The sequence below is a fragment of the Dipteris shenzhenensis genome, chromosome 25, assembly GCF_047967505.1.
Source record: "Dipteris shenzhenensis isolate YYH24624 ecotype China chromosome 25, Dip_SZ_1.0, whole genome shotgun sequence".
Classification (NCBI taxonomy): domain Eukaryota; kingdom Viridiplantae; phylum Streptophyta; class Polypodiopsida; order Gleicheniales; family Dipteridaceae; genus Dipteris; species Dipteris shenzhenensis.
The window spans coordinates 6003950-6020994 of NC_141620.1; the positions used below are offsets into that span (position 1 = coordinate 6003950).

At 45.0% G+C, this 17045-nt stretch overlaps 1 protein-coding gene across 1 annotated transcript in view; it reads left to right on the plus strand.

Annotated features, from left to right (window-relative positions):
- The window catches only part of LOC147885365 (DNA gyrase subunit B, chloroplastic/mitochondrial-like), a 245489-nt gene that overhangs the window by 186748 nt on the left and 41696 nt on the right, over window positions 1-17045 (plus strand). The window contains exon 12 of the mRNA XM_087396279.1: window positions 11411-11509. Coding sequence (XP_087252405.1) covers window positions 11411-11509 — 99 coding nt within the window. The remainder of the gene's footprint in view (window positions 1-11410; window positions 11510-17045) is intronic.

Below are 17045 nucleotides of genomic sequence, written 5' to 3' on the forward strand. Positions count from 1 at the left end.
AATCGAACCAATGAAACCGGCCTCTAATCACTCAGAGGGCAGTGGTACTAAACCTTTAGCACTTATTTACAGCTCACAAAGCATATATCACAAACCATTAACCATTGCATGATCACCATTTGGCATTTACCCATTTGTTCACAAACAAAACCACTGAAAAAGGGATGGAGGCTGGAATGCCCCTGCTCAACAAACATAGACAAGTGCACCCGATTGGCCCCAAACACCATGGCGCCCCTTTCGATATTTCTTTATATTTCACAGTGAAATGATTACAAGTTGCATCTAGAAGACCTTCCTTGCAACTGAGCATGCAGCCTCAATTCATTGAGCCTTAGCAAGGCTTTCAAGCATAGCAGACCATCACATAAAGGCATTCTCTTTTTCGAGTGCAATTCCACTGTCTGTCCAGATGCAATCACACTGCACCCTAGCTGCACTCTCTTTGAGTGGTTTCCAGATGGCATTCACAAAGCTTTTCAAAGCTCCAAAATAAAATCAGCAAAGTACCCAACCAAAAAATGACTCATGTAGCACTGCCTGGGCACCTGTGAACCAAGAAAGAGGCGGCACACGAGGCCAACCAATAGCTTATGGCAAAAAGAAATTGCAATAGCAAAATCACAACTCACCAAGCCCTGAAAACTTGAACCAAGTTCTCAATCGCCAAGAGGACTTAGTAGCCAATGCCCAATTGCATTCTTAGCCAAAGAGGAGTGCAAAGGCATGAAGAAAGAGCATTTACAAGAGCCGACCAGCAAGAATTCCATTGAAAAATGCGAAAAGAAGCATTTCTATCGCGAAGAAGTGGGAGTTCTTGGGCTCAAAAGAAGCGTGCTTCAGAGAGGGATGCATTGAGAAGGTTTGGAGAAGTTTCATCACTTTGGAGAAGTTTCATCGCCGGAAAGTCCTCCAAAACTGAGAAAAACGAGTCAACCAATGCGTGGGACCACTCAAAATTCAACAAAAAGCTATAGCTTTGCAAGAGGAGAGGCCCAAGAGGCTATAGAAGCAAAAAGATCTAGAAAAAGCCACTTTTGCAAATTCGACCAGCAAAAGAAATGCTCAGCTCTGCCTGTTCTACCAAACACACAGAGGGAAAAGCATATCACTGCGAAAGGGGAGGCAGAGGGGAAGCCATCGGGCCAAACGGAAGTCCAGGAATCCAAATGGGTGAGGAGTTATGAAGAAAATTGGAATTCAGCTGAAGGAGGCTGAAAAACCAGTCCAAAATCTCAACAAAGGGAGAAGATGAGATAGAAACCACACATGTGAAGTTAGAAAGCCCAAGAAGGTCCAAGAATGGCAAAGGAGCATGTAGAAGGCACTAGGGCCACCTGGAGTGCTCCTATGTTACATACTAGTCATAGGATATAAAAAGGGCGCAATGGCATGGAGCTGTGCAATAAACTGAAACAATAGCATAAATGCATACCCTCTTGAATACAAGAAATCCAAGATTTAAACCTATTATTGCCATCCCACACAAGGAATTGGAGGCCCTTCAAGTCTTTCCACTCTGGGGGGGCCACTAAAGGACATGGCCCTCTAGGGGGTTACTCTTATGTGCTAGGCACCATGCCGCGTTTAATTACACATTATTAAGCCCACAACTTTTAAAACCAAAGTTATCACAGTCTTGTAGTACATTAAAGTACTTAGAATTTCATGCTCCCGTGACATGCGCCATGTACGTAAGTTGGCCCGGCTTTGTACTTTCTAGAAGAGCAAGCTCTTTGCACCTCATCTAGGCCACACATGTATTGACATTAGGGATGCTAAGGATGCCCATTGCTAGAAATTGAGGATGCGGTGGCAAAAGAAAGAACAGTGTGGGAAGAAAGGATGGTTCCTCATTGGCTGCTCCATACTCTCTAGGCTTGGGTTAGTAAGTTACTTGAGATGGATGAACCTGATTGCCTTGATGATGCAGGGGATAATGTGCATTAGATGTAGGCTATGCAAGCGTAGACGGACTCCATTCAAAAAAATCATACGTGGGATTGCCTGTGGGCAAGAAAGCAGTTGTTACAAAGAGGGTGTACAAGATGAAATGCAAATCAGATGGATCTATAGACATGTACAAAGCATGTGTTGTTGCAAAGGGCTATGCACAGACGAAAGGCATAGATTATGGCAAGACCTTTGCTCCCACTTCTCGTATGACTACTGTTATGCTCTAGCCGAGATAGCATGACCTCGGATAGATCGGTGGGCATTTTCTCTTAGATGACCAACTTTTGTAATAGTTAATGTGCGTAATTAAAATGGTCAAGAGAAGTAACTGCCAAGGTCCTAGGTGAGGGCGGAATGGCATTGACTAGATAGTTCTGAGTGCTAAGGCCTAGGTGCACCTGAATGTGCAATAATGCCAAGGGGCAAGTGGATTTTAATGTGCCCCAAGAGAGGGGTAAAATGGTGCACCAAGTGGAGAGGCAAAAAATGCTGACATTTGGCAAGGAGAACTATCTAGGGAATTGAGGGTCTCAAGGATAAGGATGATGGAAAATAACGAATAAAAATATACGTAATATGACGCATCAAGGTCCCTGAGAATTGGCTGGGAGGAAAAATCGAAGGTCATCGCGCGTGATTGTGCTAACGCAGGAGGAGATGAGACGTGACTTGTATCCACGCATGAAAGAGTTTCGTAAGTTAGAGTTAGAGTATGCTACATTTTGGTATCAGAGCAGCGTGGGAAAGGAATCGTGGGAGACCTGAACAAGGAAACGCTGAGCGGTTGCAGAATCGTAAGCCTGTGAGAAACCAGTCGCGTCTGTCGTGCAGAAGTGACGTCAAGAAGAAAATCTGGTATCGAATCGTGGAAGTTTGGCGTTGGAAATAGTCGACTACGTAAAACGGGGTTGAATCGAGATAATTAGGCTGATTGGATCACGACGCTATGCATCAACGTTCGATTCTGGATCGAATGGTGTGATCGATTGTGGACGGCGACGTGAATCTCCAAAGCAACGGACGGAAGAAAATCACGAAGGCTGTGTTTCGTCAGGACGTGCACGCTTGTGAGAAACGAGAAGACAGCCACGTAAGGAGTCACTTACGTTTGTCCGTTTGGGAAAACAGTCGCAGGCGTGTGTAGCAGAATCGGTACTGAGAAGCGGCTGAAGGGAGTGTGATAGACGACAGACATGATTCCAGCATGATGTGTCGAGGCTCGTGACGGAGGGGGTCTTCTGGGAGAAATCAGAACAGGAATCCACGTAAAGAAGTCAGGAAACGCAAGTCTGTACAATGGAATTGGAACTGGAGAATCCAGGAAGCATTTTTTTCCTCTTTCGAAAAAAATTCTGAGTTGCAGTTAATTCGTTCTATACAGCAGGGATTGTCGTTTATCTTTTCTGTGTATAAAAAAAAAAAGGGGGAAATCCATCATTATTAAAAAAAAACCCCCCAACAAAGGAAGGAAAAAAAAAAAAAAAAACCCCATCTTCCACTGTGAACCTATGGAAGCAGAAGGACAGAATTCAAGAGTGAATCCTAGTGAGTCTAGAGTACAGTCTACACAACAGATGTCACATCAGGCAGCACCTACTTTGATTGGTAGGATTTCGATATTAGAGGATGCTTTACAGCAGATTATGAACCAACAACTTCAAGTGAATGCTGGTCAAAATGAGATTAGGGAGATGGTGCAAGCCTTGTCGGCTAGATCGTCTAGGATTGATAAGGGCAAAGCTCCAGCAGAGCCAGAGCCTAGTATACATTCCTTAGAGCGCGCAAGGGTCAAAGTGCCTAATATCGCTAATTATAGACCGGAGAAGTACGCTGGTCGGATGACCGAGCGCAGCTCTGATGTGATCGAGGTTTGGTTACACAAGTAGGAAGAAGCCTTCGCCATTTGTGAGATTAGATCCGATCTAAAGAAAATCCGCGAGGCCACACACCTGTTTATTGAGGCAGCGGACAGATGGTGGATAAAGCAACAAAAGGATCAAGTTGCTCCAACCACCTGGGAAGGGTTTAAAGCTGAATTCAAGAAACACTTTCTCCCACCTGATGAAGAATCCCGAGCTTGGGATGCTTATAGAAATCTTCGTCAGAGGAGTCTGTCAGTGGCAGAGTACACTGACAAATTCAGGGAATGTGTCATGAAAATAACAGACCCTCTCCCTATGTCGGTTCAGTTAAAAGACTATATCTATGGACTGAACGACAAAATCAAAATGGAAGTTCGGGCTAAATATGTGACTACATTAGATGAATCTATAGCAGTAGCCCTAAACTATGAGGATGCCAAAGGCAGATATGGTGGATTTGTGCAGGCAGGGACTCAGTACGAGTACCCGAAAAAAGGAGGATTTCCGAGGAAATGGGTTTCAAAGACAAGTGTCTCGCAGCTAAGTGGCCAAACCAAGCAGGTGAAGCCGGTTGAGGGACCAGTAAAGGCAAGTACCACCGTTGGGGTGAAAAGGAAAATAACTCCAATGGCAGCCCGGGCTTGGTCAAAGTCCTTGTTGACCCCTGAACAAAAAGAGAAAGCTAGAAAAGAAGGATTGTGCTTCGGCTGCCTTCAGCGACATCAGTGGAAGGATTGTCCACTGAATAAAGACCGTCGCACGGCTAATATGATAATATCTGAATGCGACGTAGAAATGCAGGAGAGTCCAAGTTCGGAACATATGCAGATGCAACTGGCGGGACCTTCTCAGAGGTTAGTACCTTGTTTGTTATGTGTATCTGTTGCTAAGTTAGTGACGAGTGCACCTGATAACATCCTATCTAAGCCCGCAGCAACGGGGTATACGGCCTTTAATGATACGGAGTTAATTAAAATGAAAGGGCAAGTGGCCAGTCATGATGTCATTGTGTTGTTTGACTCGGCGTCAACTCACAATGTGATTAACTCCAAGCTCGTGAAGAGGCTGAAATTAAAGACAAGTCCATCTGACTATGCGTATACAGTCAGGATGGCCGATGGAAGTTCAACTGAAGTATGGGACCAAAGGGTTACCCAGTTGGAGCTTCGGATTTAGGACTATGCTGAGAAGCTTGATTTTGAAATGACCAAGCTTGCTCATGCAGATATAGCCCTGGGTATGGCATGGCATTCTAGGAAGAATCCAGCCATTGATTGGAAAAAGCACGTATATCAATTCAAGATGAATGATGTGCTTTATGTCCTGCGAGGTGAAAAAGATATACCTCAAGGACCGTTGGTTTCCGTGATGGAAATCAGAAAGGCTCAAGTAGATTTTTTATTCCTTTGCACAGCATCGGTAGAGTCGGTGGATGAGTCTTCAGCTAGCACTGATGTTACGCAAAGTGGTGAGATGGCCAAGCTGGCTAATCTTATAACAGAGGAGTTCTCTGAATGTTTTAGGGATGAACTACCTTATGGGTTACCTCCAGAGCGGAAAGTTCAACATAAGATTGAACTGATCCTGGGGGCAGAACCTGTAAATAGACCTCCCTATAGAATGAGTTTTGCTGAAGAAGCGGAGGTGCGTAGGCAACTGGAAGAATACCTCAAGTTGGGGCAGATTCAACCAAGTTTCTCACCTTTTGCTTCGCCAGTGATATTAATGAGGAAAAAGGATGATACGTTTCGCCTCTGTATAGATTACAGAGCATTGCATGGCATGGTCAGCCTCTATCGGAAGCTACCTGGGAGTCCGTATACCAGTTACGGAGAGCGTTCCCAGATTTCATCATCGAGGACGCTGATGCTTGAAGAGGGAAGGAATGTTATGCTCTATCCGAGATAGCATGACCTCGGATAGATCGGTGGGCATTTTCTCTTAGATGACCAACTTTTGTAATAGTTAATGTGCGTAATTAAAATGGTCAAGAGAAGTAACTGCCAAGGTCCTAGGTGAGGGCGGAATGGCATTGACTAGATAGTTCTGAGTGCTAAGGCCTAGGTTCACCTGAATGTGCAATAATGCCAAGGGGCAAGTGGATTTTAATGTGCCCCAAGAGAGGGGTAAAATGGTGCACCAAGTGGAGAGGCCAAAAATGCTGACATTTGGCAAGGAGAACTATCTAGGGAATTGAGGGTCTCAGGGATAAGGATGATGGAAAATAACGAATAAAAATATACGTAATATGACGCATCAAGGTCCCTGAGAATTGGCTGGGAGGAAAAATCGAAGGTCATCGCCCGTGATTGTGCTAACGCAGGAGAGTTTCGTAAGTTAGAGTTAGAGTATGCTACAACTACCATCACATGTGTGATTGTTATAGGTACATTTTATGGATGGAATATCAATCAATTGGATACTAAAAGTGCATTCTTGAATGGGGAACTCCTGAGGGAGGTTTATGTCTCTCAAGTCAGTGGTTTTTTTATAGCTGGCAAGGTTTGCAAGTTTAGGACGAGCTTCTACAGCCTGGTATGCAAAAATTCAAGCCTTTTTTACTAGCCAGGAAATGTAAAATGCACCCTCTAAGTCAAGAAAGGAGGAGGTGATTTCCTCATTATTGTTTTATATGGCGATGAACTGCTGCTTATGGAGGATTACCAGAATTCGAGCGACTGCATTCGAGCGAGGTGACAGTTCGAGCGAGGACTTTCATAAAATTGACATTCTAATGTGATGATTTATGTTCAAAAAGTAGCATGCATTGCTTACTTTTACAGTTGTTGTACTATCCATGATATTGTGAGGAATCAATTGCCTTACATACAAACAACAATTTATGAAAAATGTTTTGCAATGTTTTTGCAAGGGTCAAGGAAGAAGGAGGGGTCAAAGAAAGGGGTTAGAGTATGTGTTTTTCTTGTGAAATTTCCATTTTCAAGGCAAAAGATAATGGGAGGAGGAGCCTCTTAAGAGGCTGCGATATCGCGGCCTCTTGGGAGGCTCCTTGTGCCAAATTTTATTTGGGCCATAACTTGGTTAATCAAACTCCAAATATGGTCATGTTTGTAGTCAAAACAATCGAAATGATATGAATGAATCCAATTATCATGTTAGAGTGTCTAAATTCTACAACTTTAAAAAGTTTGTACTTATCTTTGTTTCATCAGAGCTAAACCTTATCAAACTCTTATATTTTCTTAAATTTTTCTCATATAGAGTTCGGGTCCTTGGTTCTCTCCCTCCCTCCCACAGGTATATACATGGCCATGGACATATGAAGGTGATCCATATTTTGTTAGCATCGTGGTCATAAGGTGATCAATAATTTATTAGCTCCATAGTTTAAACATTTTATTCATGTTATCATTTTGTGTACAAAATGGATCATATCTATGGGTAGCATAAAAATCGATGAGCTACAAATCATGGATGATTTTTTCAAGTTAGTTTCGTTATGAATCTAAAATTTTATATTGGCATCGAAAGTATGTATGCCCTAATAAAAATAAATGTTGGAAACATTTGCCAGGATTTGAAACTTTTATGTTAAAAAAAGTAAAGTTTGACCAATAGGATTTACATTTTTTTCTTCAAAGTTTAAAAGAAAATATATTAAAAGGTACTAAATTCGACTGATATTGTGAAACAAAAAAAAAAGGAGCTTGAAAAGTTTCGCCAAGATTTTATATTAATATATGAGCATAGCTTCAATAAAAACATCCCTGCTACAAATAGTTTTTTGTGAAGGATTTTTATAGGAGGAGCTTCTATATCATGGATGGGACTATTTTTGTTTGTATGTAAGTCCACAAAATAAAGAAACCCGTTCAACTCACATGCTACCTTACATAATTTTGAGTGACTACCTCGAGGTGTAGACATTGCAACATTTCCCCTTTTGTATCTATTGAATGATTCCTAACTTGCATGGATTTATTATTTATCAAATAATAGGTTCTCTCTTGGTATGTTGCCAATAAGTTTTCATTTGGTATTCATTGAATCATTGCTAACTTGTATGGACTTATCAGTTATCCCCAATAGTAGGTTTTATCTTTGTATGTTGCCAAGAATCATACGAAAAATAAGTAAGAACAATCTCTAATATGGTCATGTAGATTCAACCATTTCTAGTAAAAAAACTATTGCTACTATAGGTTCATAAAAAGTTCATCACAAGCATCGCTCGAACTCTGGGCTCGCTCGAACGCAGTCGCTCGATGTTTACTTACTCCTGCTCATGGGTACAAATGCTGCAAGAATTGCAGATTTTAAGACTGAATCGTAGTTAAAATTTGAAATGTCTGATTTTGGGCTACTACATTTTTCCTTGGGCATTCAATTTGTGAAAGATGACAAAGGCATTGGCTTGCTCTAGTCCAAGTACTTTGGGAAATTGCTTGAACGTTTTAGATTTCAGAATTGCAAGTGAATCTCAACTCCTTTGGAGCCAATCCTTAGGCTGCCCATGCATGCTGATAGTGAACTGTTTGATGCCACCATTTACAGCCAGGCTATGAGATGCCTCATTTACTTGTGTAATACGTGGCCAAACATTCAGTATGCAGTATCTCAGCTGAGCAGATTATGCACAGCCCTAAGACTTCACATTGACAAGCTGTGAAGTGTGTCTTCAGATACCTGCAAGGTACTCGGTTTCTTGGTTTGTTATCTCCTAGGGGGGGTAACTTGCATGTACATGCTTACAAAGATTCGGATTGGGTTGGTGATTTTGGCACTATGTAATCAGCTACTAGTAATTTGTTTTCTTCTTGAAGACACTTTCTTGTTTGAGCAAGAAACAATTGACGGTTGATACCTCATCCCGTGAGGCTGAGTACCGGGCAACTTTCACAACCACAGTGGAGTGTATTTGAATAAGGTGTCTGTTGTTAGATCCACATGCGTCATTGGAGGAGCCTACTTCAATTCTCATTGACAGGTAAGAGTGTCATTGCCATGGCACAAAATCATGTGTTTCCTGCATGCACGAAACACATAGAGATACATTATCACTATGTCAAGTTCTGGCTACATGCAAGGGAGATCAGCTTGGCCTTCCCTGCACAACAAAATGTGGTGGATCGTTTCACCAAAGCATTACCTCTTCCAAAGCTTAAGGCTTTCCGCAAAGCTTTGCACTATATCCACTTGGTGTTTGATATTGTTCCTTTGTTACATTTTGACATCGTCACTGCAAGTGGGTGTTAGAAACATTTATCTCTAAGGCAGTGGCCAATGTAACAATTTAGAGGTTGAGTTTGTGGGTGAGTTAGTCACCATACGTGTTTTAACCCTTGTTAGGATCCATCCTAGGGTTTTGTCTCTATGACTACCTAGTGTAATCTTTCATTCTTATTATTGCAATTTCATTTCAGCTTCTTTCTCTTGACCTCTTGCTTCTATTTCAAATACACTACTCATAAGATGATCATGTATAATGTTGTATGTGGATGTCCAAGAGAGCGCCACACGTGTTACCCACAAGGGTGAGTGCAAACAACACTCATTTTCTTACACAGTTACATCCAAGCCATTAGAGGGTCTATTTGTGAGAATTCTTAATAAAGTGCTTAAGAAACTTTGGCATTCCAAGATCAAATAAGGACATTCGTAAGAAATAGGTTGGAGAGTAATGATGCTTTGTGAGACACGAGACCTGATAGATTCTTGTGCAAGAGGGGGAACTATAAAGCATCCTTTACAGCATATTGGCTGTAAATCTTAGAAAGAAATCACCATGGCCTATCCAAGGTCCTACTCGTTGGTGACACCCTTTTTAAGGTTGTTGACTAGACTATACCCAATGTGTATGACCTTGCCACCCCATCGGCTCCACGTACTATCTCTACATTCTTCACCACATCATGCCTCAAAGACGGCATTAAAAAACTACAATTGGTAGAGCCAAGGATAATGATGTCTTCAAGCAAAAATCTTTTGAAAATACTTGCTCCAATCTCTCGAAACTCTTTGACGAGGCTTTCTCCTCCACAACCATCATCCTGTCCCCTAGGTAATGAACCCCATGGCTATTTGCCAGCTACCAAACAGGATGGTTGGCACTCGATTGCTAGGGCTCATTTGTGATTAGGCTGAGCAAGAAGGCATTTGGTTGATGGGCCTTGTACATTCCAAAGGTCATCTCTCCACATTTGATCACATGAGAGCTCACTAGTCTTGAGTCCAATTTCCTGTAGATGTAACGTCTCTAAAGGTTGGGCTCAAAAACCTGTACTAAGATTATCGCTAAACGTGGGAAGAAGTTTGTGATCACCGATTGACAAGGTCCTTGCCTAGTTCTAGATCTCATGAGTCTAGATCCATGTTTGGTGACCTTAGATACAAGAAGAGCAGCACAATGCTGGTCTGGATGGTGAATGAACCGGCTCATGTCCTCAAGCATCATATCAATATGAGATTGTTTGTCTCCACCCTATGCATGCTGCATTGAGTGCATAAATTTAAATCTTGGCATTGTTGTTCTCTAGATTGCATTTGTAATTCCAATCCATGCATTCTTCTTAAGCTCTTGTATTTGAAGGATTTACAATCTTCACTCATACTAGCTTCTTTGGAGGATCATGCCTACGGCAGAGTATATAATGGATTTGAGTGTGATGGAAGGCTTGGCTTGCAACAATGTGTGAAGCCTATGTGATGGAGGCATCTTTAGCTTTTGAGTAAAAAAGGGTTCTCCCTTCTTTCGTTGGTCCGCGCGCTTTTGCCCATAAAATGCAAATTCAGATTCAATTTCCCATGGGGGCTAGATAGAATGTATAGCTCCAATTAATGCATCCTCCTTGCAAACATTGAATACCTTTTTTTGTCAAAGCCAAAGATGCCTCCATCAGATAGGCTATACACATTGCCACACGTCAAGCCTTCCACCACGCCCAAATCCATCAGATTTTCTCCCATAGGCACTGTCCTCTGAAGCCTCTTGTATGATAAATATTTTTAATCCTTTTGGTGCAAGTTCGTTCAAGGGAACGCTTGATGCTCCTTTCGCTAACAAAGTGGCACATGCTACTGATGTTTGATTCGCTTCCAAACGGTGGTTTTAGTCAAGCTTTGCTTGAGCAACAAATCTGAAGGAAAAGTCATTTTCACCCATGATCAACCTAGATACATGGACCGAGCATGCTCGGACACTTATTTTCCTTGCCGATCACTCTATCCACGACAATGAGCGCCCCAGTCAGATGTCTCTTTACCAGATCAAAAAAACATACATTTGTTTCCTGGTTTTTAGGGCTGTCAAAGAGGTTCCTCTTTTTAGACATGTTTTTTTCTAGTTTCAGGCTCACGAAATGACTCTCTCTATTCGTCTTTAAAGCCTCTTGGAAATCTCGAGAGAGTATCGTTTGGATGGCTTATGAATGAAGAAGAAATTGATTTAATAAGGTGCCTTTGATGATATTGTTCCATCGTGGAAATTTCTGTTTGAAATGTCAGTTTTTTTGTATGAAATGTTTAATTAGTTTGTCCCTAGGCGTACATCTAACTCATACGGGTTTCTTCTTTTAAAAATCAAGCTTGTCTCAGTTAGGATTCTCCATTGATGCGTGGATTCTTGTTTGTAGGAAAAGGATGAAAATCTTAGTGGGGAGCATGCTCGTGAAGGGTTAACTTGCATAGTTTCTGTAAAGGTTCCAAACCCTGAGTTCGAGGGTCAAACAAAGGTAAGATGCATGCTATGTGCTTGGGTTCTTGGTGCTTCTTATGTTTCGTTTTGCCCATCATAGGGTTTTTCTTCTTTTCCCTATTTTCCCTGTTCTTGTGGATAGAGGAAAGCAGCTTATAAGGGCAATCAATATTCAAGAACTCATAAGAAAATTTGATATTTGAGATGTCTACTAGTAGTAGCTATAATTTTTTGCTTGTGAAAGTAAAAAAGCAGCTAATTGATGATAGAAAGCCATAGAGGTTGAAAAGGGCCCATTTATCCATCAGCAGCACTATGAATGATATTTTATGAATTTCACAGTTTACACTAAAGTTGAGAAGGGACAAAATCTCTAGCTAGATCAAATGTATTAGTGTACATTTAAAACTACAATTCTTGCATAGTATAAAGTATTGTCAGGGAAACTCCTGGCAGCTACCGTTATCCTTTAGATGCCTGGAAACTTTTTTTTTAAAGTCCCTATCTTGTGTTAGGCGGGGCATTGTGCGTACAATCTGAGGGTGATGGGACCGATCACAGTTGGACTCCGACGGCATGAGAAGAAGGATGGATGACTTTCTCAATACTTGGGAACTGGGCCCCTTCTTACATTTTGGAGAGAGGTATTGTATGATATTATAGGCCACTCGATCAGCTCTCTACTCAGCCTCTTGTACGAGGGATCACCCCACCATGGAGTGGCCAGCTGGGAGAAATCTCCTCCTCTCTATACCCTTTCTAGAGGATTTGTAATTTTACCTTGGTGTCCCGTTGGAACTAGAGTGTTTTCGTAAATGACATTTTCCTGTGTCAATTACCTTTGAATCTTATGCTCTGACGTGGGGAGTATCTCTTTGGGGCAGAGGGTTTGGTGCCTTTGCTAATGAGTTAGGGCCAAGTGACCATGCCTTCGTCATGCAACAACGTTATAGTTGTGGCCCTACAGATCTTAGCACCATGAAGGCTGAAGATTTGTTTACTTTCCATCTTGGCTCAAGACCCATTTCTTTCTCCATTGGCATAAGGATTGTGCTGATCCTTATCGTAATGAGGTGTTGGAAAAAGGATCGAATGATGAGCGATGGACTGTGTCAATATTTTAAAATAATGTTTTCAAACATTCTTTGTGGATGCATTTTCCCATCATCCGATGACACTGATTTAATGCCTATCCCTAGCCATCAAATTTAAGATCTCATACAATGGTCCATGCTACACAATTAATAAGGGCCCATAGATTCAAATATCCGTGCAAGGGCGCATGATCAATGTTGATTCCCATCCATTGAATACACCTTAGATCCAATAGCCAAAAATTAAAATTTTCGCGCCCACTAGCCGGTTCATCAAGGGCATGTAAGATGGCAGCTGCCACACATGGATGCAAACTAGCCTATGGCCTAAGGCTTTTAAAAGCATGGGGCAATGTGGCTACTACGGGATTGCACCACATGTCTATGAGGGTGGGTGGAGTAGGCATAGTCATTGCAAGCCCTTGGATCTTCCATTGATCCAGTGGTCTCCATCATTGAGGTTGCCATGTGCTTGCCATGTGTCACATCCCTCTTCTCCTCTTAATGGAGATCTAGTACCGATTTTCAAGTGTAGGACTACAATCACAGCTAACACCTTTTAAAAGCGACCATTGATGTGTTGGATGATTATCATCGGTAGCTCGAGAACCTAGAACGATGTGCTCCCAAATGGATCGCAGCGTATAAATGATATCCTGCCAAATGGCAACCAGCGTAGTCGTCGGAGGAACATGGTGCTGGCCCATGATCCAACTTCAACGGGCCACCCAAATGTTCCAGGCGGTGAAACTGGCCGCCGTCTCCCAGACACTATCCTCTCTCGATTGAGGGGGATGGTGAGAAGGGGGGGGAGTAGCCAAGTGAAGCTCAATGGTGTGAATGCTCCGACACTGTATTCGGTAAGCTGGCGAGACCGTGTCTATGGAGAAGGCGTGGCCCCCCTCTGTAAGCCAAGCTGCCATACTCCACGTGAAATCTCTCTGTGTGCTTTGAAGCCGTGCCACAATCCGAAGCGCTCCGAGCCAGATCCTTTGAGTTGCTAGGCAGCTCCATAAGCAGTGAGGAATAGTCTCCATAGCTCCGACTGTACATCTGTGGCAGCTGCCATCGACCCGCATCTGCTCAAGCCACGAGCCCATTGGGAGACCACCATGTGCGACCATCTAGAAGAAATAGGATATCTTCCGTGGACGCATGCTAGACCACAAGTGGGGCCCAAAATCTAGATCTAACCTCCTCGGGCACTTGCTGTGCACTCAAGTGTCTCTCCTACGAAGGGGTCCAAGCCATTGCGTCCATCTGGATGCGACGTCCTATCTGCGTGGTGTATGAGAAGAAAGACACCTTTTCCACTCTCTCTGAGAGACTTGCTCTGACCCCGCTACTCTGATCCTCTGTCAACCCACCTGGCCTAACACCTCGTCCATCTCTTGATCCCCTGTGATCCAAGGCTGCGGTAGTCCGCCCGGTCCCACATCATAGAACCGTGCGCTTGTGGGGCTGGCGGCTACGGGCAGAGAGAGGTACACCCGTCCTAGAGAACTGTCCTAGCCAGTCTGCCAGAGTGAAAACCTGGAGTCCCTCCCTCCAAGATTCTGGAATAGCTGCCTCTATCTCCACCATCCTCTAGCCAGCCTGAGTCAAAGATCTCCTGAAAGGCCAGCTGAAGGGGGGTGCGCACAAAGGGCCAGAAGCTCGTGAAGAAGATCGGGAACAGCCCATCCTCCCCTGGGCACTTCTGAGTTGGAAGTGCCCTAAGAGCTTCCCGAATCTCGTCATTTGTGAAGGGAGAATCCAACTGGCTGAGCACGCCCTCAGAGACCACAGCTAGGACATGCTCCCATACCGCCTTGCGGGCCTTCCGCACCTGGGGGGACTCCTCCTCAGCCTCAAAAAGGTGTCAATAGAAATCCGAAGCCAACTCTATAATCTCATGAGAGTCCGAAACCACCCTGCTGCTAGCGTCTCTCAGTCTCTGCAACTGGGCACCTGTCGACCTAGGCCCCGTGGCCTGAAAGAACTGGCGGCTCATCCTATCGCCCTACTGTACCCAACGAGCTCGAGCAGAATGGTAAGAATACTCAACCCTCCTCAACTCCGTGTCCTGAAGCTCCAGACGTGCACACTCATATCTGTCAGCAAGCCACTGGGACTCCGTGTCCTTCTCCCTGAGACGCTCAATGGAGGCTAAGTCACGCCTCAAAGCTCTCTCTCTCTCTCGTGAAGGGAAAAACGACGGCGGAGAGCCTGGGTGTGGAGCTTCTCACTGCTCCTCTGAATCGCCTCGACTGTCCAAGATGCCCAGCCACCCTTCGACGTGTCCTCTGGCTGCTGCCAAATCTCCGATATGACCTGTTGCACCTCCTCCTCCTGCATCAACGCATCCTTGATGCGAACCCCCCTCTGTGGGAGCCCTCGACAGGGCTACTTCAAATGAAGCACAATCGGCGAGTGGTCTGAGAGGGTAGTCCTTGCAAGAATGCCCGTGGAACCACCTCTATGCATGGCTCAATCTCCAACGTAGAACCTATCCAGCCTCTCAAGCAATCCATCATGTTGGTGCTGGCCAAAGGAGAAACTAAGATTGCCAGGGGTTGGAGAACTCAGCCTCCCTCCAGACCGAAAAGATAAACTGCTCCCAAGTACTCTTCTTCGCCGCGGGCATCTCGGAGAACGAAGCACCCCCTTGTTTGTCTTCTCCAAACCCAAGATTGTTGAAGTCCCCTCCAACAATCCACGAGTCTACATCCGAGAGACAATCGATCAAGCACCTCCAGAAGGCCGGACGTTGCTGTCTACAAGCTGGGGCAAACATGTTCAGGATCCCAATCCTAGAATCTCCCATCTGTAATCCCATCCAGACTACTCTACCTTTAATGAGCTCCCCCTGGTCATACACCTCTGATGCAACTGCCTGCGAGACTGAAATGCAAACCCCTCCACTCCTTCCTAATGCGAGAGACCAGATCTCCGTGCCTCTCCAAGGAAGGAGGTGGTGTCTACGTTTGATGTCCGAGGCAGAAAACATATGCTCATGTACCAAAAGGAAATCCATTGCCCTGCCAGCCACTGCTCCCTGTAACTCTTGGCGAAGTAACAAGTGCTAGGGTTGTTGACGTGCCTGATTGTGGAGTCCGCCCGTGCACGTCCCAACTCACCATAGGCTCTCCTGTGTGAAGGAGCCTGCACTACAACCTTTGACTTCTGTGACTTCACCAGTGGTTTGGGGGGGGAGTAGTCCAAATCTACCCGGCGTCGAACTAGTGGCGTAATTGGCTCGATGCGTACCTTGATGGCCCACTGCATCAAGAAGGAGGCCTCGACTCCAAGCCTATCCGTGCATTGCTGTAGCATTCAGTATGATGCTTGCTTAAGCTGAACCTTAGGATCTAGGCGAAGCACACAAATAGCTACTCCCAAGTCCCGTCTATTTGCAAAGAAACCCAACTGAAAAGTGGCGGTCTTCCCATGGGAGACCCACAATTCCCTCCCCTGCGGGCCTAGCCACTCCTCCATCATGCTGAACATCTGTTGCCCCATCATCAGATCAAATAGCATGGGAGTCCATTGCTCCTCCCCACTAGCTAAGAAGTGAAATCCCCAGAAGGGATGAGTGCGAGAGCCACACACTCCTATGGACCCTTTTTCGGGGCTGTAAATTCAAGACTGACACCTCCAAAGCAAGCGGGTATCTGTCCAAAATCTCTAGGTAGTTCCACGGTCCTAGCCTCCAAAACTCTCTAGGCAGAGGATGACCAAGGCAGGGCTTAGGACCTGGAAGCTGAGAAAAGGGCCCCGATGACCCTGACTGTGAGGAGGCAGAACTAGGGCCGGGCCGCGGCGAAGAGTGCTCAAGCACCCCCTTGCTCGTAGGCCGAGATGAGGAAGGGCGAGAGGCGGGTGGGGGGGAGGAGGCTGTTGTAAGGGCAGGAGGCGGGTGGGGGGGAGGAGTTCAAGACGAGGAAGGGCGGGGGGAGGCGAGAAGGAGAGGCGGAGGGGGGGGGGTGTGAGGGTAACAGCAGCTGGGGGGAGGGGGGCGACCTCGAGATAGGCGGAGGGACCTCCGGAGCTGACTCTATTGGGGCTCCAGACTCCCGTTGAACGGGAACCTAGGTACTCTGCTCTGCTGTCACCTGCAGAATTGAGGGGAGATCGAAAAAGGTCTCCTCCTCCTCCATCTGTGTCCGTCTAGGGACTCTGTTGGCACCTTCCCCTTCCCCATCCCTATGTCCTGGGAAGAAGAAGTCTGCGCCTTCTTGCGCTCTTCAAGTCTGGCTCTCCTTCTTTTGTTTTTTCAAGCTGATTTGGAGGGCTTCTTTTTCTCCACCTTGGTCCAAGTCCCTTGGGAGGGCTCGACCCAAGGTGTCTGAGTCTGTTGTTGCCTCGCTTGCTGCTGGGGCCTGGTTGACGGACGGCGCTGAGCCTCCCTATGCTCCTGTCTGTGGTGAGGGGCCTTGCCCACCAAACAGTCCCGTGCCAGGTGACCGATCTGTCTACACCGAAGACGCTACCTGGGCA